At 39.7% G+C, this 9,971-nt stretch overlaps 1 protein-coding gene across 2 annotated transcripts in view; it reads right to left on the reverse strand.

Annotated features, from left to right (window-relative positions):
• The window catches only part of LOC311302137 (interferon-induced very large GTPase 1-like), a 35,901-nt gene extending 26,318 nt beyond the window's left edge, over window positions 1-9,583 (reverse strand). Inside the window, exons 1-5 of one of the 2 annotated variants that reach the window (XM_084427772.1) lie at window positions 9,524-9,583; window positions 8,625-8,690; window positions 7,422-8,123; window positions 6,324-6,953; window positions 3,026-4,437 (exon numbers count right to left, since the gene is read on the reverse strand). In XM_084427772.1, the coding sequence (XP_084283898.1) occupies window positions 3,026-4,437; window positions 6,324-6,953; window positions 7,422-8,123; window positions 8,625-8,690; window positions 9,524-9,539 (2,826 nt within the window). In that variant the 5' untranslated portion in view covers window positions 9,540-9,583. Of the gene's footprint in view, window positions 1-3,025; window positions 4,453-6,323; window positions 6,954-7,421; window positions 8,124-8,624; window positions 8,691-9,523 lie in introns of both variants that reach the window. The other variant, XM_084427771.1, reaches the window with a different exon arrangement.
• Between the last annotated feature and the right edge of the window lie 388 nt (window positions 9,584-9,971).

The following is a 9,971-nucleotide window of genomic DNA, read 5'->3' on the forward strand; positions in this document are numbered from 1 at the left end:
TAGTCGATCTAAGAGTATTGTGTGATCTATAGTATTGAACGCAGCACTAAGATCAAGTAAAACTAATATTGAGATACAGCCTTGGTCAGAAGCTAAAAGTAAATCATTTGTGATTTTAACGAGTGCAATTTCAGTGCTATGATGCGGCCTGAATCCTGACTGAAACTTTTCATAGATGTCATTTTCTAGCAAGAAAGAGCCCAGTTGGGCGGACACCACTTTTTCTAGTATTTTAGACATAAAAGGTAGATTTGAAATGGGTCTATAACTTGTTAGATTATGTGGGTCTAATTGTGGTTTCTTAATGAGAGGTTTTATAACTGCCAAGCTGGCAGTTATTAAGCCTCTCATCAAGAAATCACAATTAGATCCAAATGATTTGGCAAATTACAGGCCCATTTCAAATCTTCCATTTATGTCTAAAATACTAGAAAAAGTTCTGCCCACTCAATTAGGCTCTTTTTTGCAAAGTAATGGATATGAACAATTTCAGTCTGGATTTAGGCCACATCACAGCACAGAAAACGCACTTGTTAAAATTATAAATGACCAGTGTGGCTAGCAGAACGAGGCCGAGGGCCATGAGAGAATGGCGCGAGGCCAGTGGCGTGATTGATAATGAACGACACCTGTGCGACGCAATGGTCTCGTATCTCTCACGGAGGAGCGGAAGCATAAAGGAGGAGCGACGACAGTGATCGAGTATGGACAGGCCTGGAATTGTGTTGTGTTTGTTTTATTATATGTGACAGCAGTCGTCCGTGAGGGACTGCTGTCTTTTACTTTCGTTTTGTTTTTGTTTATTTTATTATTAAATTGTGTGTTGAATGTTCACCGGTTCCGCCTCCTTCTTTGCATAACATTGAACATTGCTACAACTTGCTTCTAGCTTCTGACCAAGGCTATATCTCTATACTAGTTTTACTTGATCTTAGTGCTGCATTCGACACTATAGATCATAAAATACTCTTAGATCGATTACAAAATTACACGGGTATTCAGAGACACTCAGGTTCTTTCTCACTGCTCAATGATTCAATGACTCAGTTCAAAACACTTAATCATTCGTTCAACAGTTCAAACACTCAGGATCTTTATCACTGCTCAATGATTCATTGACTCAATTCAAACACTTAATGATTCGTTCAATAATTCAAACGCTCAGGGGTGTGTTTCCCGTACAACGACGTAACTCTCTGCTTAGCTACCATAGTACGTTGCATCGTTGAAGAAATCAACTAGGGCCCTGTCCCAAAGGGCGCACTTGATATGCACTTTCGGTCTTGTGGACTTACAATGGCTGCCGCGTGTGCGTGTCAGTTAAGTCTGTGAAGACCCTAGGGTGTCCCATTTGTCATTTTAGGTCACAGAAGGGTGCCTGCGAGCTCCCCCATGCGGTCGATTTGCGCCCTCGATGCGCACTTTTGCAGAGCCTGCACTGATGCGAGCTCCGCAGCGCAGCTGATGACGCTGTGAAGTGACGATCGAGTGATCAAGTTTTCCAATGTATAAAAAAGCTTTCCTTCGATCCCTCCGTCCTCCTTTTCTTTCTTTGCAGCCTTCTCTCGCATCCTACAGGGAGTGGAGCTGAGACGCGAGGAAAGGAAGCGAGGAAAGGAAATGAGGATGCACAAATAAGAATTGAGAAGCACCCACTGTGTTAAACCTCCAGTGTTAGTCCATATTTCCCATCTCTAACTTCCGAGATCAGATGGAATTAGTGTTCAGGTTGGTGTGACGGTAGTACTTTACTAGTACTAGTATTTCTCTAAATACTACCTTTCTATTTTGTTTCTTTGCTTTTATACTCGCAACTCTCTATGACAACATCGCCCTCCTGTGGACATCACAACCATTTTTGGTGACAACTTCCAGTTCGTCACAATATTTCATCACGACCAGATGAATATTGGATGACCTGTAATTTTCTTCAATTAAATTCAGCTAAGACTGAGGTATTACTTATTGGACCTAAAACCTGTACACAGAATCTCTTAGAATACCACTTGCATTTGAAAGGATGTACTGTAACTCCATCCTCTACATATAAAGACCTGGGCGCTATATTAGACAGCAACTTATCTTTCAAATATTACAAAAACAGCCTTTTTTCCACCTCTGAAACATCGCTAAGCTCTAGAATATGTTATCTATTTCTAATGCAGAAAAGTTAGTTCATGCTTTCATGACCTCTAGACTCGATTTCTGTAATGCATTACTAGCTGGTAGTCCTGCATCCTCAATAAACAAGCTACAATTAGTCCAAAGTGCAGCTGCTAGAGTTCTTACTAGGTCAAGAAAATATGATCATATAACACATATCTTATAATAGCTAAACTGGTTACCTATTAAGTTCTGTATCAATTACAAAGTATTGCTACTGACATTTAGGCCCTAAATGGTTTAGCTCCTGTGTATTTAACTAATCTTCTATCGCCTTACAATCCATCATGCTCTTTAAGGTCACAAAACTCTGGTCTTTTGATAGTACCTAGAATATCTAAGTTCCAAATCTAAAGAGTGAGTTTTAGACTCACTCTCCCAATTTAAATCAAGATTAAAGACGCATATCTTTAGCCTAGCAGTCATATAATGCTTCTCCTACCTTTTTACTGTTCTATCAGATCAAATGCACATGATCATTCTCGCTTGATGTTGTGAACAGCAGCTACGCTAATTATTTTCTATTTTGTTTTTGTTTTTTATTTTTGGGATGCCTATCCTGAGGTAACTAGATTTACCTCAGGATGGGTAAATCTAGTTACAAACTAGATTGCAGTTTGGATCCAGCCTATTATTGAGACTTCAAATGCCCAACACCTGTGAAGATACGGTGCCAACTCCTACATTTTTTAAATTAATAAATTTTTAGCTATCTATGACTTTGTATTTGAATATGGATTAATCACTTTCTGTAAAGCTGCATTGAAATGATGTGTATTGTAAAAAGCGCTATACAAATAAACGTGAACCTCCAAATGCCAATGACCCTTGTTGTGAATCATGATTTTCATTGATCACTTACCTGTAAAGAGGAGGCTGTTTGGGAGCAGCACATTTTTATGTTCTCCATGTCTTTTCTTCTGTCTTCTTCATAGTCCATTGTTTTAGCTCTCATTAGTTCGTCTTGCTTCTTTTGTTCTAAGAACTGAATTTTTTCTTCATAAATCTTACATTGTTGTTCTCTCAGATGTTTCTCATTCTGGATTTTTTCTTCAAGTATCTCCTTGTGTTTGTTCCAGTTTAGTTTTTCTTCCTCCAGCTTTCTCCTCTGATTATCTTGAATATTTTTGATTGTTTCCTCATGCTGTTTATGTATTTTCTCCTTTATTTCTTTTATCTTTTCTCTGTGCTGCCTTTCATTTTTACCAAACTCTTCATCTCTTCTTTGTATCTCTTTGTCATGATTTTGTCTTTCTCCCTTCATCCTTGTTTTCATAATTTCTATTTCTGCTTCAAATTTGACCTGAAGATCTACTTTCTCTCTTTCTATTCTCTCCTTTTCCTCTCTCTCTTTTTTAATTTTTTGATCACATTCATATCTTGTGTTTTGTACTTTTTGCCTCCTTTTCTCAAACTCTTCTTCTGTTTTCTGTCTTTCCTCTTGTATCTTTTTCTCCCATTTCTCTTGTTCTGTTTTGTAGAGTGCTTCTCGTCTTTTCCTCTCTGCATCATAATTCTGTCTTTCTTTCCCCATCGCCATTTTAATTTTCTCTTTCTCTCCTTCATGTTTGGCCAGGAGTTCTTCTCTCTCTCTGTTTAGTTCCTCCACTTTGTCCATTAGCATCTTCATCTGCGCTTCTTGTTTTTCTCTTTCCATCTGTCTGAACATCTTACATGTGTAATAACTTCCTCCATTTGCTGTCACCATGTCATTGATTTTCTGCAGTAATATAGACACCTGCACACGGTCTCCAGTCTCATTATTATTGAACACATGGTATCTGTTTCCACACTGTCCGATGAGCTTTATCAAAGCATTTTCAGGATTTCCCAGAAAATCTTCAATGGTCTTCTTCTTCTTCTTCAGATCATCTCCTCTGGTGAAGAGCACCATAGTGTACAATAAGGAGTTTTCACCAAAAGTATGTTGAATGATCTTGACCACGTTTTCTTCCTCCTGAGTAAAACGTCCCAGTGGTATCAGTAACAGAAACACATGTGGTCCAGGCAGAATCATGGAGATGCAGTTGCTGATTTCTCTCTGGATCTCTTCTTGACTGTGTTTAGTATCAAACAGTCCTGGAGTGTCAATCACAGTAATGTGTCTGCCATCAATCTTAGCCGTCTCTCTCTGACACTCTTTAGTAATGGACTCTTGAGACATGTCTTCTTGAAATACTTCTCTCCCCAAGATGGTGTTTCCTGTTGCACTCTTCCCAACTCCAGTTTTTCCCAGCAGGACAATCCTCACATCATCTGAAACCTCCCTTGAATCTGAAAAAGAGAAAACTGCTAGCTTTTTAAAGCCAAATCCTACAAACATTTAGGAGCAATCTGTCTGAATTATTACTTATACACTCAACAAAATTATAAACGCAACACTTTTGTTTTTGCCCCAATTTTTCATGAGCTGAACTTTAAGATCTAAGACTTTTTCTATGTACACAAAAGGCCTGTTTCTCTCAAACACCCCCAATACAGGTGGACACCCCCAATACAGTAAAAGAAAAAAGGTTGTTAATTGTGGCCTGTGGAATGTTGGTCCACTCCTCTTCAATGGCTGTGCGAAGTTGCTGGATATTGGCAGGACCTGGAACACGCTGTCATATACGGCGATCCAGACCACCCCAACATGCTCAATGGGTGACATGTCTCGTGTCTCATAGACAGGGCCCTAGCAGAAGTGATGGTAGCCACCAGGTGGTAGGGTACTCAAACCTGCCGCGACCTGTACACGACCCATACATGGAAGTTCCATAGATCGGGACGTGGGTGCCAGAGGGTGCCCCATCTCTGAGAAAAGATGTCCTTCCTCAGAGGAATTGGCCAGGGAGGAGCTGTCGCGAGAAGCACCAGTTCAGAGAACCAACTCCAGTTGGGCCAATGAGGCACAACCAAAAGGACCTGCTCCTTGTCCTCCCTGATCTTGCACAGGACCTGTGCAAGAAGGTTCACTGGGGGAAACGCATACTTGCGGAGGCCCCGCGGCCAGCTGTGCGCTAGTGCATCCCTGCCGAGGGTCCCCTCGGTCAGGGAATAAAACAAGCGGCAGTGGGAAGAGTCTAGGGAGGCAAACAGATTTACCTGTGCATCGCCGAACTGTTTCTAAATCAGCTGAACCGACTGGGGATCTCCATTCCCCAGGAAGTGGCTGAAACCATGAGAGCTCGTCGGCTGGACGATTCAGGTCTCCCGGAATGTGAATGGCTTGAAGCGACCACAGATGCTTCTGACTCCATAGGAGGAGATGGCGGGCGAGTTGCGACATATGGCAGGAACGTAGACCACCTTGTCGGGTTGATGTACACTACTGTGGCCGTGTTGGTTCTTAAGCAACGCCCAGAAGCGGTGCAGAGCCAAGCATACTGCCAGCAGCTCAATGCAATTGAGCCCGTGGCAGCATGTCCATTTCACATGGCACCCCAGCCCGTGGTGGAGGCATCTGTTGAGACATCAACATGCCTGGAAACTCGTTCTAAGGGAACTCCGGCTCGTAGAAAGGAGAGGTTTGACCACGGGGTGAAGGTCTGACGGCAGGCCCGAGTAACTGGTACCCGGAGTGTGCCCTATTGCCATGTCCATCTCGGGACCCAATCGCGAAGCTAGTGCTGAAGCGGAACCACATTCTTGCCCTTGAATTGACAATTCAGCAGTGACTGCACGCGCGCATGCTCGCTCGTAAGCTGAGCGTCCATGGCGACCGAGTCGATTTCCATACCGAGAAAAGAGATCCTCTGCACGGGCGAGAGTTTGCTCATTTCGTCATTCACTGACGTAACTCATAGTAACTGAACGAAAGGGAACTGATTTTAATATCTGTTTGGTGGGTGTTGATATCTGATTCCAAAACAGTTCTCAATACATCTTATTTTTTCTGGTTGTAAATCTTTAGTGAGCACCACAATTTAGGTGAACCATAACCAAATCTGATTGAAGATTCTGCATACAACCCATAGTCACTGCAGAAAAGATTAAAAAAGCAGGTTATGTCTGAGCTACAGTCTCTCCTGGTCTTTTAGAGATTGTGCGTGCAATAGTCTGACTGAGATAATGTGCACTTTCTCCTCCTTCCAGTAGTGAATGTCCCCATAACTACTCCTCAGTCCACATGTTTTATCATTTAAAGTGGGAGAGAGACATAGACATTTTCTGATCATTACCTTGTTGTTGAATCTGTGTGTCTGATGAGATTGTTTTCTGCCTCATTTCTTCAAATTTCTCTATTTGCGAATTCAAAAATGTTTCTGTGGAGAAACAAATTCCACTATTTTCTTCCACGATCTGCTCCAGTTTAGTCACCAACACGGACACTTGTGGCTTTGGACCAAGGAAATGATGTCTTCCTCCAAAACACTGAATGACAGACTTCACTGCTTCATTCTGTTCTTCTGTCTCATGCTCTGACTCCTGGATTATGAGGACCATGATGTGATTGTTGATCTTTGAGCTGAATATTTTCTGGATCTCCTCTGTTTCTGTTTTGTCTTCATCAGTAAGTGGACCGTCAGGAATAATGAAGAGGAAAACATGAACTCCAGGATCACAGAGAGACACACAGCGGCGAGCCTGACGCATCACTTCCTCCTGTGAGAGTCGAGTCAGAGCTGGAAGCTCCACCAGAGTGATCCGACGTCCATGAGCTTCTCCTTCCAGCTTCACACACTCTGAGCTGAGCTCGGATCTTCTGTCTCTCTGGTCCAGGATGAGGTTTGATATGAAGGCTTTTAATGTTCTGTCACTCCCACACAGAACCACATTCAGCTTTGGCAAAGCACAGACACTCTCTGCCACTGAGAAACAAACATGACAATAATTTAGTGGGTCCATTACATGAGTTACATAAAAATTGCCATGTAATTTATACAATTTATTAATTAAAATGTTATGATCACCTCTACAATAATTATTAATAAATCTTTAACAGTCATTATATAATGTGCAACAGCATTTAGCTAATGTACATTGAAATAGGAATTAAATTTCCACCCTAAATCTGTTAAACAATATAATGATGTAATAATGTTTATTAAAGTTATTTTTGTTTATCTTTTCCACATCTCCCCAAATGGATATACGAAGAGTGTATCTAAGTTTATTGTATGAGTTTGTTGTAGACATTATAAAATGATAGTAGCTACTGTTCATGTATTATCATTTATCATTATAAACTAATTTTTATTTTCTCAAATTAGTCTTTCCCTTGAAGGAAGTGATGTGTATGTGCGGGTTAAACTAACTTTCTTGCCAACAAAACTTACACAAGGCATTTCTTTGGAAAGCATCTTCCTTTTTCTCTTTGTTGCTCGGTTTGATTTTTCCATCATCTTCATGATCAAGATATCCCTCTTCTTCTGCTGTGACTGAAACTCCAGATCTGCTCTGCTCTTCATCCTCTGATGGTCCTTCTTCTGCTTCCTCATACAAGTCACAGATAAGAAATTGGACCTGGTTTTCTATGAGCATCTTCTGAACTCTTTCGGGTATCTCAGCGTGCCATCCTAATTTTCTTTCATTGAACTGAAGATGTCCACCTCCACATTCATTTATGAATTGATTAATACAGTTATTGTGTATCTCTTCCTCATTGGTCAGCACTATAGTGTGTTTAAAAGCCTCCTCACTGAATTCATTCAGCACATATTTCACTATGTTTCTGTCATTCTCACTGAAGTCGTTCTGCTGCAGGACAAGTATGATCACATGAGGTCCAGGAGCAGACAGATTCACACACTCTTTCACTCTCTGTGTGATCTGAGAGAATGACAGATTTGGATGCAGCAGTTGAGGAGCGTTGATGACTCTGACGTCTCTGTCCTTCAGTTTTCCTCTGTGTTTCTCAATGTGCAGCTCTACATCAGCAGGCGCTTCACTCTCAAACGCTGCTCTTCCTAAGATGAAGTTTCCCACTCTGCTGTTTTCTCTTACATTCTTCCCCAGCAGAACAATCCTCAAATCACTCACTGGAACAGAGAACACACAAATAACAGTTATACTCAACCAAGTTAGTCCATAAACTTGGCAGATTTCAGATTGTATACTTCAGGCACTGGACCAGCCGAGTAACTGGCATTGAGAAGAGTGGAAATGTTAACAGATTCCTTTCTCTAGGTATATAATATAAACTTCCCTGATACACACAGTTTCTCAAGGATTTCGATTATATTTGCAGCATTGATTATTATGAATTATCATATAATTTGTTGACTTATCAGGTCGGTCAAGAGATTGTCCTCTTTTAACAGCAAAAAAAAAAAAAAAACAAAAAAAAAAACATGCAATTTAAAATTTTCCATTTTTATTTATTAAAGAAAAAAATTCACACAAAAATAACTATTTGTCACCATTTATTATTCCACCTCAGTATTATGTTCTTTCTTTCATTAAACACAAAAGTTGATTGCCTGCATGTAAATTACTTTTTACTAATTTCATCTGAAGGATAGTTCGTTTTTTTTTTTTACCACCAGTCATGTTAATGGCTTCCTTGTCTGGGGGATCTTTGCTTTGTCTTTGCAGGCTTCTGCTCCCTGCAGATAAAACAAAGCAACAATTGAACACAATATTGACAAGTGGTAAAAACAAAATGTCCTAAATAAATAATGAAACTATCAATATATTTTTATTTGCCATGTTTTTGCATCAGATTTATGTACTTCCTGGAATGGCTGCATTATACACTTCCTGTATGGCCATATCTATCTGATATTGAAGGCAATGTGAGTCAAAGATTAGTCGCATATCAATGGATAAATATGCTTGTTATTATTTCTAGCTTTCTACTCAAAATGCTTTTTTTGTAGCGAATGAGTGGGTGGATCTCCATAACCCTTTTTATTCTGACAAACATAATCAAAAAGTAAAAAAAAAAAATTATAATAATAATCTTCTTGTTTTTACAATATGGGCAAAATACTAGCCCTATACGAGTGTTGTGAAAATAAAATAGTAGGATTTGATGCATGATTTGATGAAGTTGTTAATTTAATTAAATGTTACTGAAATTGTGCTACGTATGATTTACATGGTGGCAAAATTTGCCTTATTATTATTAATTAGGCCTATGCCACATTTACCACATGCCTCGCTGCCTTACTATTCACGCAATTTCAAAGAAAATATATTCAAACAAACTGCGTTGCTCCATTAGATTACGTTAGAAGAAAAGTGCATTTCCGCAAAGCAGGCCTTATATCCTACTTGTAACGCCATAGTTTACAGCATACATGCTGGAATAATAATACATTTATTAAGATATTTACTGTAGGCTATTAAATTAAAATACTATTTAACGTTTTCCGTATTTTCAGTAATGGTATTTTAGTTTGTTAAACACATTTATTTGGCCTGATTTGATTCTTACCTGAACTGGACGCCATTACATGTTCGTAACAAAATCGAAAGAAAAAGTTTGTTCGGAAGACGGAAGATGGAGAAGCAAACACACCTTTATGTGTCGTGTCGTGTGGGTGTGCTCTCTAATACTCTCCACCCTCAAAAATACTCGCAAAGGTGGTTTTAAAGCTTTCACGTTTAGTCTTTAACGCAAGCAATCGGTAAAATTATCTTGTTTTCTGAAATTGTTTTGTCTGATCGCGCACAGATCAGAACGAACTTCTATGACGATGCCTATAACTAAATCAGCCGTTTACATAATTACGCCGTAGCCTACATTATCTTACAATGGAGCAAACTCCATGTAGCCTATATTGCTATATTGTCATCTGGTTTTGAAACACCTGCTAGCACGAACTAGCACGATATATGACATTAATGGCTTAATTGCGTTGTTTTACTGTTCAAACAGAGAA

This window comes from Rutilus rutilus, assembly GCF_951802725.1.
Source record: "Rutilus rutilus genome assembly, chromosome: 13".
Lineage (NCBI taxonomy): Eukaryota > Metazoa > Chordata > Actinopteri > Cypriniformes > Leuciscidae > Rutilus > Rutilus rutilus.